This window comes from Oncorhynchus masou, chromosome 18 (assembly GCF_036934945.1).
Source record: "Oncorhynchus masou masou isolate Uvic2021 chromosome 18, UVic_Omas_1.1, whole genome shotgun sequence".
Taxonomy (NCBI): Eukaryota; Metazoa; Chordata; class Actinopteri; order Salmoniformes; family Salmonidae; genus Oncorhynchus; species Oncorhynchus masou.
This window is the reverse complement of record NC_088229.1, coordinates 14528447-14546987: the sequence shown is the minus strand read 5'-3', so window position 1 is coordinate 14546987 and position 18541 is coordinate 14528447. Positions and strand designations below refer to the sequence as shown.

The 18541-nt window shown below is 42.7% G+C and overlaps 2 protein-coding genes across 4 annotated transcripts in view; both read right to left on the bottom strand.

The window, feature by feature from the left end:
• Positions 1-4094, bottom strand: part of LOC135504029 (receptor tyrosine-protein kinase erbB-3-like) — a 41283-nt gene extending 37189 nt beyond the window's left edge. The window contains exon 1 of the mRNA XM_064922281.1: positions 3666-4094. Within this exon, the coding sequence (XP_064778353.1) occupies positions 3666-3744 (79 nt within the window). The 5' untranslated portion in view covers positions 3745-4094. The remainder of the gene's footprint in view (positions 1-3665) is intronic.
• Positions 4095-8138: 4044 nt separating this feature from the next.
• Positions 8139-18166, bottom strand: LOC135504027 (ADP-ribosylation factor 3). Of its 3 annotated transcripts, XM_064922278.1 has the most exons (6): positions 18109-18166; positions 17932-17968; positions 16579-16811; positions 12707-12817; positions 11685-11809; positions 8139-11472 (listed from the first exon to the last, which is right to left on the bottom strand). In XM_064922278.1, exons 3-6 carry the CDS (start codon positions 16724-16726, stop codon positions 11311-11313), a joined length of 546 nt encoding a protein of 181 aa, XP_064778350.1. In that variant the 5' UTR covers positions 16727-16811; positions 17932-17968; positions 18109-18166; the 3' UTR covers positions 8139-11310. The 3 variants fall into 3 exon arrangements, with proteins under 3 accessions (XP_064778350.1, XP_064778349.1, XP_064778351.1); XM_064922277.1 differs by lacking the exon at positions 17932-17968 and having other exon boundaries at positions 18109-18148; XM_064922279.1 differs by lacking the exon at positions 18109-18166 and having other exon boundaries at positions 17932-18098.
• Positions 18167-18541: the final 375 nt, after the last annotated feature.

Below are 18541 nucleotides of genomic sequence, written 5' to 3'. Positions count from 1 at the left end.
TATACCCACGCAGATATGAACCAGGGTCTCCCAGGAAGTAACATATACCCACACAGATATGAACCCGGGTCTCCCAGGAAGTAACATATACCCACACAGATATGAACCCGGGTCTCCCAGGAAGTAACATATACCCACACAGATATGAACCCGGGTCTCCCAGGAAGTAACATATACCCACACAGATATGAACCCGGGTCTCCCAGGAAGTAACATATACCCACACAGATATGAACCCGGGTCTCCCAGGAAGTAACATATACCCACGCAGATATGAACCCGGGTCTCCCAGGAAGTAACATATACCCACACAGATATGAACCCGGGTCTCCCAGGAAGTAACATATACCCACACAGATATGAACCCGGGTCTCCCAGGAAGTAACATATACCCACGCAGACAACATGCAGGATATGAACCCGGGTCTCCCATGGGAGCAACCAACGTTAGACCAAGACAATATTCCCACTTGTCATGTTTATAACTACTCTATTCCAACAATCAAAATACAGAAACTACTCCCAAATATACACCCAACTCTGAGCTCTTTAATAGTGAACAACAGCCAACAGTCACTCAAAGCGACAGACTTAACACCAGAGCCATCCATTTGAATGCGACAATTGACCTCCAGTGTCATTAACAACAGGGGCAATAGCCTCCCAGTCACGTATGTCTCCAGCACACAGGATATGAGCTCTCTTTTTTTAACTAGGCAAGTCAGATAAGAACAAATTCTTATTTACAATGACGGCTTACACCGGCCAAACCCGGATGACGCTGGGCCAATTGTGCACCGCCCTATGGGACTCTCAATCACGGCCAGTTGTGACACAGCCTGGATTCAAACCAAGGTGTCTGTAGTGACGCCTCCAGCACTGAGATGTAGTGTCTTAGACTGCTGCGCCTCTCGGGAGCCCAAATCAGAGAGGCTGATTACAGAGGCTGATTACAGCGTGGTAATGTGTGTAGCAAAGTCCTCTCTTCTATAAGAAGAACAGAGGAACTATTTTATCTCTGAGATAGAGGGAAAGGGGAACTGGAGAGAGCGAGACAGAGAGAGAGGGGAGAGACAGAATAGAGCGAAAGGGGAGAGAAGGATAGAGGGATAGAGAGAGAGAGAGTGAGAGAGAGAGAGATAGAGAGAGAGAGAGAGAGAGAGAGAGAGAGAGAGAGAGAGAGAGAGAGAGGATAGAGAGAGAGAGAGAGAGAGAGAGAGAGAGAGAGAGAGAGAGAGGGGGATAGGGAGAGAGAGAGAGAGAGAGAGAGAGAGACAGAGAGAGAGACAGGGACAGAGAGAGAGAGACAGAGAGACAGACAGAGAGAGAGAGAGAATAGAGAGAAAAGAGAGAATAGAGAGATGGGGAGAGAAGGAGAACAAGAACAGGGAAGAGTGAGTGAATGAAGAAAGAAATAAATATATAAAGGGTCTTGGTTAGTGATTGAGAAACACTCACAGCCAAGACCAGTCAATGGGGCATATAGTACATTTTTATAGCCTACATAAGGCAGAGTCTAGTTTACACACAATTGGACATTGTCTACCTTTATTGAGTCTACATGTTTTCTGTCCCACAGTGAGTTACATTCAACCAACCAGAACACAACAACATGACAAAAGTCTTGGATGATCCCTGACCCCTGGTTTTCTACGAGTAGTGTTGCTGGGCTGTCAGGGCCACAGGTGAGTGTGGCCCTGTGCTTTGGTGTGGTCTACCTGCACTGCTGCTCTGCTATATCCACTGTGACTCAGAGAGCAAACTGGCGATTCCTCTACAGTCACCGAGACCAGGAGGGGGCTTTTACTGTGAAATACGGGAACAGAAAAGCAACCTCTTGGGAGACAGACTTTCTCTCTCTCTCTGTGTGTGTGTGTGTGTGTGTGTGTGTGTGTGTGTGTGTGTGTGTGTGTGTGTGTGTGTGTGTGTGTGTGTGTGTGTGTGTGTGTGTGTGTGTGTGTGTGTGTGTGTGTGTGTGTGCATGTGTGTGTGTCATCAGCAGTGAAATTAATAAAAACAATTAATTTGATTATCAACACAAAATGTAAAGCGATGCCTGATTACAGAAAGAATGCAGCCTGCAGGCTACAGCCAATACACATTGAATTGATCTTCTGGTTTATAACTACAGGGCATTCGGAAAGTATTCAGACCCCTTGACTTTTTCCACATTTTGTTACGTTACAGCCTTATTCTAAAATGAATTAAATCCTTTTCTCCCAAATCAATCTATGCACAATACCCCATAGTGACAAAGCAAAAACAGGTTTTTAGATTTAAAAAAAAGTAAAACCCCAAAAACTTAAATATCATATTTACAGAAGTATTCAGACTTTGTTGAAGCACCTTGGGCAGCGATTATAGCTTCAATTATTCTTGGGTATGACGCTACAAGCTTGGCACACCTGTATTTTTGGAAGTTTCTCCCATTCTTCTTGGCAGATCCCCCTCAAGCTCTGTCAGGTTGGATTGGGAGCGTCGCTGCACAACTATTTTCAGGTCTCTCCAGAGATGTTTGATTGGGTTCAAGTCCCGGCTCTGGCTGAGCCACTCAAGGACATTCAGAGACTTGTCCCAAAGCCACTCCTGCGTTGTCTTGGCTGTGTGCTTAGGGTCATTGTCCTGTTGGAAGGAGGTCCTGAGTGCTCTGGAGCATGTTTTCATCAAGGATTTCGCTGTACTTTGCTCCGTTCATCTTTCCCTCGATCCTGACTAGTCTCCCAGTCACTGCCGCTGAAAAATATCCTCACAGCATGATGCTTCCACCATCATGATTCATCGTAGGGATGGTGCCAGGACACTTGGCATTCAAGCCAAAGATTTCAATCTTGTTTCTCATGTTCTGAGAGTCTTTAGGTGCCTTTTGGTAAACTCCAAACGAGCTGTCATGTGCCTTTTACTGAGTAGTGGCTTCCGTCTGGCCACTCTACCATAAAGGCCTGATTGGTGGAGTGCTGCAGAGATGGTTGTCCTTCTGGAAGGTTCCCCCATCTCCACAGAGTGACCATCGGGTTCTTGGTCACCTCCCTGACAAATGCCCTTGTCCTCTGATTGCTCAGTTTGGCAGGGCGGACAGCTCTAGGAAGTCTTGGTGGTTCCAAACTTCTTCCATTTAAGAATGATGAAGGCCACTGTGTTCTTGCAGTGGGGACCTTCAATGCTGCAGAAATGTTTTGGTACCCTGCCCCAGATCTTGCCTCCACACAATCCTGTCTCAGAGCTCTACGGACAATTCCTTCAATCTCATGGCATGGTTTTTGCCCTGACTGTCAACTGTGGGACCTTATGTAGACAGACGTGTGCCTTTCCAAATCATGTCCAATCAATTTAATTTACCACAGGTGGACTCCAATCAAGTTGCAGAAACATCTCAAGGGTGATCAATGGAAACAGGATGCGCCCGAGCTTGTGTAAATAAGGTATTTCAGTTTTTTTTATATATATATAAATTTGCCAAAATATCTTAAAACCTGTTTTCGCTTTGTCATTATGGTGAATTGTGCTTAGATTGATGAGGATTTTTTTTTTATTTAATCCATTTTAGAATAAGGCTGTAACGTAAAAAATGTGGGTAAAGTCAAGGGGTCCGAATACTTTCCGAATGTATATATGCAAAGTTTGTAGCTGATTTACTGACACATATCAACATTCATAAAATCACTTACCTTCCTGCGTTTGAGACGACGTGGGCTGTAGACATGTTAGAATTACAATACACAGAACGGACATCTGCAAACGGTCCATGCCTAGGTCCAAACCAACCCAATAATAATCATGACCAGGAATACAGTAGCGCAGGTCGGTTTAATCCTCAAGAAGTCCTCAACTCGTTCGATACTTTTTTGGGGAAAGGTAACACTATTTCAACAAGTTAGAAGTTCAAGGTTGATCTTCATAAGACTCGAGACTCAAGTCTACAGTTATAGGTCCAAGTTTCAGTGCCACGATTACTTTAAATTTCACTCTAATAAGAAGCCTTTTTAAAGTGGCAGATTGACTTGACGCAGAAACATGATCTTATTATTAGATAATATACTTTCAGTGAATATGGGCGGTGAATAAATTCCGATATGGTGCGTCAATTCAGACAGAGTTTGGCAAAAGTGAACACGTATTTTGACGCTCAGCTTTCACCCCTCGCGGTGATACAGACCAGATAGGCACTTGATTGGCCAGATCAGTTGGTTTACCAATCAGTGCTCGTTGCTTGTGAGCGCTCGTGGCTGTTTCATTCTGTGACTACTGTAAAACATTACTATAATATTTGCCAAATAAATAAAAGGTCAGGGATTAGCCTAATCTAATTTATAAATATATGAAAACACTGCAGAGGATTTCAAAAGGCCCTTTTTAAATACAATAATATCTAGAAAAATGTGTCATTCAATTCACAGTAATGATGTTTATTATAATATTGTAATAAACCATTTTTTTAATCTAGTCTTGTGTGTAACCTATGGTTAAAATGAAAACTCTAATTGGCCAGAATCCTAACATGGAGGCTAATAACAGCATGCTTGATAATCCATGAAAATACATTGTAAGCAAAGGTTAGTAGGCTACTGAAACAATACAATAACATTATTTAGCATCATCCTAAATCTGTTCATTTACATTCCATGTAGACTATTTTGGACTAGCGTTACTTTCAATCAGTAACAGGATTAGGGTCTGAGTGGCTGTACTGTCTCTCCATGCAGTGAAGAGCAGTATTGTCCTTCAGCCCTGTCAACTGGTTAATCAGTCCTGTTGGATGCGTATGGAGCAGCCTGTCACAAAGGCATCAGTGTCAAAGGGTTAAGTGACTTCTGAACCCAAACCCAGAACGTAGAATCTATGCTTCATTCCAACAGAATGGAACACAGAACACACAACTCAGAACAGAGAATAGGGCCGACATCGGGCCAACATTTCATGTCATGTGGCATGGAGGAGAGGAAATAAATATCTGGTTGTGATGAATATGTAACACAGTGTTGTTGTCCATTTCCATAATTAAGGACTGGGTAGATACGTTGATGTAAAGATCACACTCTTAGACAAAACATAGTAGGTTGAAAATGTTTTGGAACAGTGGCATTTGATTGATTTACATGCATTATAGACACTTATAAAGCTCTTTACAACACTTACATAGACAGGTAATACAGCATTTATAGATGCGTTTCAACAAGCTTGTAAACATAGTCGCTACCTTGATCAAACAGATATGTTTAAAGTACTGGTTACATCGACATTTGAATAGTGGGTCCATCTAGTGGCAGCATGATGTGACCATTTGACATTTCTCTCAGTGTTTATTTATTTACATCAGACAGGCAGTACCTCATTTGTGTGGGTACATCCCATAGCTGTGCCTTGATTTTGGGGCGGCAGGTAGCCTAGTGGTTAGCGCGTTGGGCCAGTAACAGAAAGGTTGCTACATCGAATCCCTGACCTGACAAGGTAAAATAAAAGCTGTCTATCTGAACAAGGCAGTTAACCCACTGTTCCTAGGCCGTCATTGAAAATAAGAATTTGTTCTTAACTGACTTGCCTGGTTAAAGAAAAATAAATCCATGTCATATATTTTACATCCAGCAGGGGGAGACAGAGGCCAGCACTCGGAGTTTCCTCTGCATGGAACACAGTCTCTGATGTTCATGAGCTGAACTTCGAGCAAATATTGCACGTTAAGCATGTTATACACATTTAGCCATTCATGTCACATACACAAAATTAATTTTCTAACTATTATAATGGTGTTGCATAAGAACACAATATTCAGAGTTTTTATCACTGAGTTTATTACAGAATTGTCCTGACTTTACAACTCCAAGGGTCAACTCTTAACTTTGAATATTTTTAATAGCAGATATATGTAAGGGAAATGGAAAGAACAACCTTCTGTTACTGTAAAAAAAAGTAGAAAGGTGTCAGTCAGTCCTGAATCTGTCATCTGAGGTTCTATCTACAGACTACAGACTATTATTTTAGACAGACTACTATGAGTGGGATGGCTCCATGACAGACTAATATGATGGCTCCATGACAGACTAATATGATGGCTCCATGACAGACTAATATGATGGCTCCATGACAGACTAATATGATGGCTCCATGACAGACTAATATGATGGCTCCATGACAGACTACTATGATGGCTCCATGACAGACTACTATGATGGCTCCATGACAGACTAATATGATGGCTCCATGACAGACTACTATGATGGCTCCATGACAGACTACTATGATGGCTCCATGACAGACTACTATGATGGCTCCATGACAGACTACTATGATGGCTCCATGACAGACTAATATGATGGCTCCATGACAGACTACTATGATGGCTCCATGACAGACTACTATGATGGCTCCATGACAGACTACTATGATGGCTCCATGACAGACTACTATGATGGCTCCATGACAGACTAATATGATGGCTCCATGACAGACTACTATGATGGCTCCATGACAGACTACTATGATGGCTCCATGACAGACTACTATGATGGCTCCATGACAGACTACTATGATGGCTCCATGACAGACTACTATGATGGCTCCATGACAGACTAATATGATGGCTCCATGACAGACTACTATGATGGCTCCATGACAGACTACTATGATGGCTCCATGACAGACTACTATGATGGCTCCATGACAGACTACTATGATGGCTCCATGACAGACTAATATGATGGCTCCATGACAGACTAATATGATGGCTCCATGACAGACTACTATGATGGCTCCATGACAGACTACTATGATGGCTCCATGACAGACTACTATGATGGCTCTATGACAGACTACTATGATGGCTCCATGACAGACTAATATGATGGCTCCATGACAGACTACTATGATGGCTCCATGACAGACTAATATGATGTCTCCATGACAGACTACTATGATGGCTCCATGACAGACTACTATGATGGCTCCATGACAGACTACTATGATGGCTCCATGACAGACTACTATGATGGCTCCATGACAGACTACTATGATGGCTCCATGACAGACTAATATGATGGCTCCATGACAGACTAATATGATGGCTCCATGACAGACTACTATGATGGCTCCATGACAGACTACTATGATGTCTCCATGACAGACTACTATGATGGCTCCATGACAGACTACTATGATGGCTCCATGACAGACTACTATGATGGCTCCATGACAGACTACTATGATGGCTCCATGACAGACTAATATGATGGCTCCATGACAGACTACTATGATGGCTCCATGACAGACTACTATGATGGCTCCATGACAGACTACTATGATGGCTCCATGACAGACTACTATGATGGCTCCATGACAGACTACTATGATGGCTCCATGACAGACTACTATGATGGCTCCATGACAGACTAATATGATGGCTCCATGACAGACTAATATGATGGCTCCATGACAGGCTACTATGATGTCTCCATGACAGACTACTATGATGGCTCCATGACAGACTACTATGATGGCTCCATGATTGCCCAAGCTTCTGTTGCCAGACCTCGTCAGATTCTTCACCAGAGAATCATCATTATCCCTTGTGGCCCTAGCGTGTCCGCCTTTCTGACTGTCTGTCAGTCCGGGGCCAGGCTGTGTGTGGAGGCAGGTTGATGCTCCAGTCCCCAGTCCTCTGCATGGCCTTCACATCCAGGCTGGTCGCCATTCCCTTCAACAGATTGATGAATTGATTGTGGGGCTGCTGCCAGTGTGTCTGTGCCCTGGGCGAGGGGTGTCCCGGTTACGGAAGAAAATCCCAGCTATGGCACCCGCCCTGGGGCCGCTATTGTGGCTGGCCTGCAGGGGGCCCAGGGGGCAGGAGCCCAGGGAGCAGCTCTCTCTGACCCACATACTGCTGTCACACCCCTGGAGACACAGCACTGGAGATGGAGGGGAAAGGTTGTGGGGGGCGGATTGGGACAGGGGCTTGGTTAGGGGGCCAGTGCTGGAGCTGGGGGGGAGTGGGCTCGAAACACAGGGCAGTTGCAGGGAACGGACATGGGCTAGTGGTATGAGAGGGCTGGGGTGAATAGGGACCTCTGAACACCCCAAAACTCAAAAAAAGTCCTAACTCGATTTGAAGACGAAATCGAAATGTTTCCAAGAAACACAAGTTGCACAAGTTGAATGTTGCCACTTGTATTGATCTACCAGAGCAGTTAACAGGTAAACTAGTATCACCGGACACATACTCACCAATACATATGTACTCATGACTAGGATCCAATCGTCAATCCATTTTTGAGCATTAACATTAATAACTGAACCTTGTTTCAATGCTTTTTAACACACATTATTAATTGGAATGTTAAGTAATTGCATTGTTACAGTAATATAACATAAAAATGTACAAAAAATCTCGCACAGACACAACTGAGTTAAAGGATGGAAATGAAGTGATATATTTAGCAACAACTGTGGTCCCACACACGAACCATCATCAGGGTGTAAGGGGTTTCAATACTAGTGATACTGTATAAGGCCACAAAAACAACTGTCGCACCAAACCAAACTCAATGTAGGAAATGTGATACACAAGCTGTAATGTTAAATTCATACATCTATACAAATCAGTCCATAAACGAACGCTGATATCTACAATTGAACATATCAACCACAATGATTACTTGCAGGTAAATGTCACATATATTCTTACAGGTGTACAGTACCAGTCAAAGGTTTGGACACACCAACTCATTCAACGGTTTTTCTTTATTTTTACTATTTTCTACATTGTAGAACATGAGTGAAGACATTAAAAAACTATGGTTACATGTAGTAACCAAAAAAGTGTTAAACAGATCAAAATATATTTTATATTTGAGATTCTTCAAAGTAGCCAGCCTTTGCCTTGATGACAGTTTTGCACACTCTTGGCATTCTCTCAACCAGCTACATGATGCAGTCACCTGGAATGCATTTCAATTAACAGGCGTACCTTGTTAAAAGTTCATTTGTGGAATTTATTTAATTCTTAATGCGTTTCAGCCAATCAGTTGTGTTGTGACAAGGTGGGGTGGTATACAGAATATAGCCCTATTTGGTAAAATACCAAGTTCATATTATGGCAAGAACAGTTCAAATAAGCAAAGAGAAACTACAGTCCACCATTACTTTAAGACATGAAGGTCTGTCAATGAAACTGGCTCTCATGAGGACCGTTACAGGAAAGGAGACCCAGAGGTATCTCTGCTGCAGAGGATACGTTCATTAGAGTTACCAGCCTCAGATTGCAGCCCAAATAAATGCTCCACAGAGTTCAAATAACAGACACATCTCAACACCAACTGTTCAGAGGAGACTGTGTGAATCAGGCCTTCATGGTTGAATTGCTGCAAATAAACCACTACTAAAGGACACCAATAAGAAGAAGAGCCTTGCTTGGGCCAAGAAACATTGAGCAATGGATATTAGACTGGTGGAAATATATTCTTTGGTCTGATGAGTCCAAATTTGAGATTTTTGGTTCAAACCACAATTGTCTTTGTGAGACGCAGAGTAGGTGAACGGATGATCTCTACATGTGTGGTTCCCATTGTGAAGCATGGAGGAGGAGGTGTGATGGTGTGGGGGTGCTTTGCTGGTGACACTGTCAGTAAAATATTTAGAAATCAAGGCACACTTTACCAGCATGGCTACCACAGCATTCTGCAGCGATACGCCATCCCATCTGGTTTGCTCTTAGTGGGACTATCATTTATTTTTCAACAGGACAATTACTTAAAACACACCTCCAGGCTGTGTAAGGGCTAGTTGAACAATAAGGAGAGTGATGGAGTGCTGCATCAGATGACCTGGCCTCCACAATCACCCGACCTCAACCCAATTGAGATGGTTTGGGATGAGTTGGACCGCATAGTGAAGGCAAAGCAGCCAACAAGTGCTCAGCATATGTGGGAACTCTTTCAAGACTGTTGGAAAAGCATTCCAGGTGAAGCTGGTTGAAAGAATGCCAAGAGTGTGCAAATCTGTCACAAGGCAAAGGGTGGCTACTTTGAAGAATCTATAATCCAAAATATATTTAGATTTCTTAAATACTTTTTTGGTTACTACATGATTCCATAAGTGTTATTTCATAGTTTTGATGTCTTCACTATTATTCTACAATGTAGAACATAGTATAAATAATATCCTAATACCATCATCTTTGAAATGCAAGAGGGCATAATGTATTATTCCAGCCAATGTGCAATTTAGATTTTGTCCACTAGGTTGCAGCAGTGTATGTGCAAAGTTTTAGACTGATCCAATAAACCATTGCATTTCTGTTCAAAATTGTGTATTTCCCATGTCCTGGGAAATGTTCTTGTTACTTACAACCTCATGCTAATCGCATTAGCCTACATTAGCTCAACCGTCCTCTTGGACGGTTTAAGAATTAAATAAATTCCACAAATGAACTTTTAACAAGGTACGCCTGTTAATTGAAAGGCATTCCAGGTGACTACCTCATGAAGCTGGTTGATAGAATGCCAAGAGAGTGCAAAGCTGTCATCAAGGCAAAGAGTGGCTACTTTGAAGAATATAAATATGTTTAACACTCTTTTGCTTACTACATGATGCCATGTGTTCTTTCATAGTTTTAATGTCTAAACTATTATTCTACAATGTAGAAAAGAGTAAAAATAAATAAAAACCCTTGAATGAGTAGGTGTGTCCAAACTTTTGATACTGTATGTTTGTACTTGTTAAGCAAAACATGTAAATATACAGTTGACATAGAAAAAAAGCATGCTTTTGCATATTGGACATGTTTTACACAAACCTATGTCACTGTTCATTAATATCTACCACTACTGCATTGCTCCAACCAGCAGTAGCAATTTTAGTGTGAAAAGAGAATAGTGTCAGAAGACTGGCTAAATATATAACATTAGACAGATTTCATTTCAGACTTCATTTCCAAGAGATCGTTTACTGTATGGCCATGCATAATTCTGTGTTCCAAACCAACCTAACATTGCCATTCTGAAATAAATAATACATACATGGTGTTGCTAAATACTTGTTAAATGTTATTATTAAGGTTAATGTATTGACATTGATGGCCCGCAGCTGGTTAGCGCTAACCATTTGTAATAGTTGACAACAGGCTGAAAATGTCCTCAAGGAATGGGGATATGGATCCTCAGGCAATAGGGATATTCTCTCTAAGTCCCCTTCCTACACACCAATCACATTTCACTCCCACCATGTCAGGATTTTTCACTTAATGGATCAACTAAAACCAACTACCACCTTTTGATTCAAGAGCTGACACTAAGGTTTCTCCTCACTCTCCTCTGATTGGTCCACTCACTTCTTGTTCTTCAGCTGATTGGCCAGCCAGTCGAGGCCCTCGTACAGGCCGTCTCCGCTGGTGGCGCAGGTGGCCTGGATGTACCAGTTACGGTGACGTAGAGAGTGGAGCCCCAGCTTGTCGGTGATCTCTGCTGCGTTCATGGCATTGGGCAGGTCCTACACAGGGCGTGAGGTAAAGATGGAAGGGTAGGAGTGGAGAAAAGCACATGAGAGAGTAGGATAGGTGTAAGGAAAGCATAGGTAAACAGAAGGACAGGTAGCGAGGAAAAGCACATGATTTAGACACAGGTAACAGATACAAATACATGGTGAGTGAGGCAATTTTAATATAATAAAATAGAATAGAATAAGCACTTTATTGTCCATACCTGTTTGTTAGCGAAGATAAGAAGCACGGCGTCTCGTAGCTCATCCTCAGCCAGCATCCGCATCAGCTCCTCTCGAGCCTCATTTACCCGCTCACGATCATTACTGTCCACCACGAAGATCAGACCTGGAACCGCAACAGACCTGACTTCAACACACAACATACCCTCAAGGTAGCAACCGGGAATCGGAACAAGCCTGTCAACACACTACAGACCCTATGAGGACCAATGTTTACTGTCTGACATCCCCCTCCATCAGAATGAACAGGTTAGAGGTAGGCAGCGAAACGACGTTGCCACCTGCAGCACCACAGATATAGAGATGAGTGAGATACAAGGCTTGGCTCTCACACAGTCACACACAGTATCTGTGCAGCTGCATGGGTTCATATCAAGCCTTTACAATGTGGTAGCCACAGGGCCAAAACAGAGGAGAAGTTGAGCCTCGCTCTTCAACATTCTAAGTTGTTGCAAAAATGTACCCGCCATGCTGTTCACTTCCTGCATCTATGTAATGTCGCTGACTCTACCTTTAATGTTCCAAGGGCTGTGAAAGAGGGGTTTTGTACACATACTGTACCATAGGTACAATATATAATAGAAAAACAAATAATATATAATAGACAAAATCATAATACCAATCTGGTAAGATGCTTGGAATTTGGCTGAAAAAAGTGCTTATTTGAGGCCGTTAATGCAGTATGCAAATGCCTATAACCAGAGTGTGAGTCAGCCCAATACATCATTGTGTTGGATGTGTCATAGGTCTGGAGTGCCAGTCTTTGTCCCAGCGTGGGCCTATAGCCCTCAAATTCAAATCTCAAAGCCAGTTCCACTGCTTTTTTTCATTCTTCCCCTATAATTTGTGACTGATTTAGACACCAGGTGTGTGCAATAAATGATCAGGTTGAACAGAAGCCTAGCAGTGCTGCAGACCTCATAGAGCTCTCCTGCTCAGCTTACATGTCACGAGAATGTGTTAGCCTGCTGAGCTAAAGCTTATTCGCTCCCACTATACTTACCCTGTGTGTTCTGGAAGTAGTGTCTCCACAGCGGCCTGATCTTGTCCTGGCCACCCACGTCCCACACCGTGAAACTGATGTTCTTATACTCAACCGTCTCCACGTTAAACCCTGAGCAGGGGAAGGAGCATGTGTGTTATAAATGCTATATAAACAGCTGTAGGTATGTTATAAACACCTTATAAAGAGCTGTGTGTGTGTGTTATAAATGCTATATAAACAGCTGTAGGTATGTTATTAACACCTTATAAAGAGCTGTGTGTGTGTGTTATAAATGCTATATAAACAGCTGTAGGTATGTTATAAACACCTTATAAAGAGCTGTGTGTGTGTGTTATAAATGCTATATAAACAGCTGTAGGTATGTTATAAACACCTTATAAAGAGCTGTGTGTGTGTGTGTTATAAATGCTATATAAACAGCTGTAGGTATGTTATTAACACCTTATAAAGAGCTGTGTGTGTGTGTGTTATAAATGCTATATAAACAGCTGTAGGTATGTTATAAACACCTTATAAAGAGCTGTGTGTGTGTGTTATAAATGCCATATAAACAGCTGTAGGTATGTTATAAACACCTTGTAAAGAGCTGTGTGTGTGTTATAAATGCCATATAAACAGCTGTAGGTGTGTTATAAACACCTTATAAATAGCTGTGTGTGTGTGTGTGTTATAAATGCTATATAAACAGCTGTAGGTATGTTATTAACACCTTATAAAGAGCTGTGTGTGTGTGTTATAAATGCCATATAAACAGCTGTAGGTATGTTATTAACACCTTATAAAGAGCTGTGTGTGTGTGTGTTATAAATGCCATATAAACAGCTGTAGGTATGTTATTAACACCTTATAAAGAGCTGTGTGTGTGTGTGTTATAAATGCTATATAAACAGCTGTAGGTATGTTATTAACACCTTATAAAGAGCTGTGTGTGTGTGTGTTATAAATGCTATATAAACAGCTGTAGGTATGTTATAAACACCTTATAAAGAGCTGTGTGTGTGTGTTATAAATGCTATATAAACAGCTGTAGGTGTGTTATAAACACCTTATAAATAGCTGTGTGTGTGTGTTATAAATGCTATATAAACAGCTGTAGGTATGTTATTAACACCTTATAAAGAGCTGTGTGTGTGTGTTATAAATGCCATATAAACAGCTGTAGGTATGTTATTAACACCTTATAAAGAGCTGTGTGTGTGTGTGTTATAAATGCCATATAAACAGCTGTAGGTGTGTTATAAACACCTTATAAAGAGCTGTGTGTGTGTGTGTTATAAATGCTATATAAACAGCTGTAGGTGTGTAATGATTAAAGGCCAATGCAGTCAAAATTCAGTTTGTCCTGTATTTTGTATCACAGCTGATGAAACTAACACTGTAAAAGTGTGTGTTTTTTTGAATCAGTGTTATTTCCTGATAGTTGCTGGTTGAAAATGCAATCTACACAGGATCTTCTAATCAGCAGGTTCTCATAGGCAGGAGTTGCAGCATTCCATGGTGACATCACCATGCGGTAAATTGGTTGATAGACCAATAACAAAGAGAGTTCCCAGGGCTGGCACCAGGAGACATAAGCCAACCCCCCCCCCACACCCATTTTAGGAACTCAGTTGGGGTCAACTTACTGTTGAGAGTTAGAACAGAAGAATACACAAGGTGCAAGTTTTAAATTTGGTTGTGCATCAACAATTTTTCTCTTGTTATGTCAGACACTGACTGTGTGTGATTTATGACCATTAAGACGGGAGCTACTAAGTCCTTTTGTCCTTTTTTGTCCTCTCTGCCAATAACAGCTAGTTTTCAGTTTTCCCCTCTCCACTCAAACCACTCCCAGACAGTCGTAGCAAGATTATTTCTTAAGAAATAGTATTTTTTGTGGAAATCTATTACAGTAAGTTACTTAATTGTTACATTAAATCAAATCAAATGTTTTTTGTTACATGACGAATACAACAGGTGTAGAACGTACCATGAATTGCTTACTTATACGAACTTAACCAACAATGCAGTTCAAGAAAGAGATAAGAAAATATTTACAAAATAAACTAAAGTAGAAAATAAAAAGTAACACAATAAAATAACGAGGCTATATTCAGGGGGTACCGGTACAGAGTCAATGTGGAGGCTATATACAGGGGGTACCGGTACAGAGTCAATGTGGAGGCTATATACAGGGGGTACCGGTACAGAATCAATGTGGAGACTATATACAGGGGGTACCGGTACAGAGTCAATGTGGAGACTATATACAGGGGGTACCGGTACAGAGTTAATGTGGAGGCTATATACAGGGGGTACCGGTACAGAGTCAATGTGGAGGCTATATACAGGGGGTACCGGTACAGAGTCAATGTGGAGACTATATACAGGGGGTACCGGTACAGAGTCAATGTGGAGACTATATACAGGGGGTACCGGTACAGAGTCAATGTGGAGACTATATACAGGGGGTACCGGTACAGAGTCAATATTGAGACTATATACAGGGGGTACCGGTACAGAGTCAATATTGAGACTATATACAGGGGGTACCGGTACAGAGTCAATGTGGAGACTATATACAGGAGGTACCGGTACAGAGTCACTGTGGAGTCTATATACAGGGGGTACCGGTACAGAGTCAATGTGGAGGCTATATACAGGGGGTATCGGTACAGAGTCAATGTGGAGACTATATACAGGGGGTACCGGTACAGAGTCAATGTGGAGACTATATACAGGGGGTACCGGTACAGAGTCACTGTGGAGACTATATACAGGGGGTACCGGTACAGAGACAATGTGGAGGTTATATACAGGGGGTACCGGTACAGAGTCAATGTGGAGGCTATATACAGGGGGTACTAGTACAGAGACAATGTGGAGGTTATATACAGGGGGTACCGGTACAGAGTCAATGTGGAGGCTATATACAGGGGGTACCGGTACAGAGTCAATGTGGAGGCTATATACAGGGGGTACCGGTACAGAGTCAATGTGGAGACTATATACAGGGGGTACCGGTACAAAGTCAATGTGGAGTCTATATACAGGGGGTACCGGTACAGAGTCAATGTGGAGACTATATACAGGGGGTATCGGTACAGAGTCAATGTTGAGACTATATACAGGGGGTACCGGTACAGAGTCAATGTGGAGACTATATACAGGGGGTAGCGGTACAGAGTCAATGTGGAGACTATATACAGGGGGTACCGGTACCGAGTCAATGTGGAGGCTATATACAGGGGGTACCGGTACCGAGTCAATGTGGAGGCTATATACAGGGGGTACCGGTACCGAGTCAATGTGGAGGCTATATACAGGGGGTACCGGTACAGAGTCAATGTGGAGGCTATATACAGGGGGTTCCGGTACAGAGTCAATGTGGAGGCTATATACAGGGGGTACCGGTACAGAGTCAGTGTGGAGGCTATATACAGGGGGTACCGGTACAGAGTCAATGTGGAGGCTATATACAGGGGTACCGGTACAGAGTCAATGTGGAGGCTTTATACAGGGGGTACCGGTACAGAGTCAATGTGGAGACTATATACAGGGGGTACCGGTACAGAGTCAGTGTGGAGGCTATATACAGGGGGTACCGGTACAGAGTCAGTGTGGAGGCTATATACAGGGGTACCGGTACAGAGTCAATGTGGAGGCTATATACAGGGGGTACCGGTACAGAGTCAATGTGGAGGCTTTATACAGGGGGTACCGGTACAGAGTCAATGCGTAATTTGTACACATACCCAGCAATTAGTTGATATTGATATAAAAATGTCTGCATTGGGCCTCAAGGATAAGTAACATTTCTACATGACAACACATTTGACTTTTCTCTCATCCTTTATAGCCAATGACCTTCATTGTGAGACTTTCCATACCGATAGTGGGGATGGTGGTGACTATCTCTCCCAGCTTCAGTTTGTAAAGGATGGTGGTCTTCCCTGCAGCGTCCAGCCCCACCATCAGGATCCTCATCTCCTTCTTCCCTAACAGGCTCTTCAGCAGGTTGCCAAAGATGTTCCCCATGGTGACTGGCTGGCTGGTGGTCGGCTGGCTGGTTGACTGGCTGGTGACTGGCTGGCTGGTCAGACCTCAACTCACTGCTACAGAGCTGATGGGCAAAGAAGCTGGATGTTAGGGCCTGTGTGGCTCAGTCGGTAGAGCATGGCGCTTGCAACGCCAAGCGTCGTGGGTTCGATTCCCGCTGGGACAACCCATATGTAAAAGTAGTGGCCCCAGCCGACTTGTAAGTCGCTTTGGACAAAAGCGTCTGCTAAATGGGATATATATATAGGGCCCAGAGTCTTTCCTGATCTTGTAACTTAACCAAGGAAAAACGGTCTCGTTGCATGCCACTATTGGGAGAATTATTCGTAGGGCTCAGTTTTTCCTGACCTGACCAGGCAAAAGTCTGGAGGCCCGGCCAAGTCACAAGGTCAGGATAAAACTGTTACACCCTGGAATAAGCTAATTCAACCATAGCCTAAATGACAAGTCAGCGGCTGAACAAACAGTGAGTTTGTACATTTACTGAGTCAGAACCACAGAGAGGACACACAGTAGCCCTTCAACCACTACTCAGCCCATTAACGCCTCATAACAGCTCCAAACCACCTCGGAGGAAAAGCCATAAAGTTTACTTCACACCTCTACAGGCAGGCTGGGGAGACCTGTCTGAAGGCCAGTCAGCTGGCAGACTGCACACTGGTGAGAAGAGCTGCCACGTTGTAGGCTCACACTACCTACCGCAATCCTTTGTTGAGCTGGGATTATGTGGTTTATACTAGTTATAATCTATACATTGAAATATATTATTTCATCCCTACAGTAGGCTGTAGTCCTAAAGCAAGTTGTTCTAGGGTGACACACAGCAGGTGCATTCTAACAACAGTCTTCTGTTCTGAGTCAAACATATTTAAATAGCCTAGGTAAAAAAATACATGGATGAATACGTAGATCTTTCAATCACTGCATCGCAGTGGCCGCATATGATACTATAAAACACATCTGTCGTTGCGCAAGAGCACTCGCAGTGATGGCAGCACCCTCCGCTAAATGCGCCAGGGTCTGTGGAGTGGAACACCCTATATCTTTGAAGCACACTGCGCACCACAAAAAAAAATGCAGGTTCAATCGAATAATAATCTAGTAAATATCACATGTAGACAGTCACACTGTAAACATCAGAAATGCTATGGTTATTTCATCCATAGGCATATTATGATTCTCACCTTCTCCAGTCACGACACGACGCAATGCTTAGGTGGCCTGTATGGACGAAGTTAATTCACTAGAATCACTACCAACACATAGTTGTTTCATTTCTGTAATGACATGACACGATTCTTGTATTTCAACAGTTTTACGTTATCCATAATTTTCTAAATGTCCATCTCATCCCCACCTACCTCTTTTAGCCGTACCAGCTGGATTCGGGCAGTGGCGTTTGACTCTCGCGAGAAGACGCCAGGAATGATAGAGGTCTCGCGATGATGAGAGGGCCAAGTGCACTTCATCACTTCATGGGCCGATCACGCGCTCCCTTCACTGTCAATAAATCTTGACAGGAGGCTGGGGGTACATTTTTTGTTGGTGTTGTTGTTGAAAATGTATTATTAGTTTTTTTTATGGGGAGTTTGTAATTCAATGATTGCTCTATATTTAGCCTTCTGAGTTGAAACTGAGAACATCAACTCTGGTCAGGGCATGAGATGGTGCAGTGTTTGTGCAGTTTGCATGCCCTGTGATTAAAACCCTGCTTTAGTATTTAATTAATCAAGATTACGAGTTGTCCTGCTACTGTACATGTAATGCAATTTATGCTTGTCAGACATTTTGTGT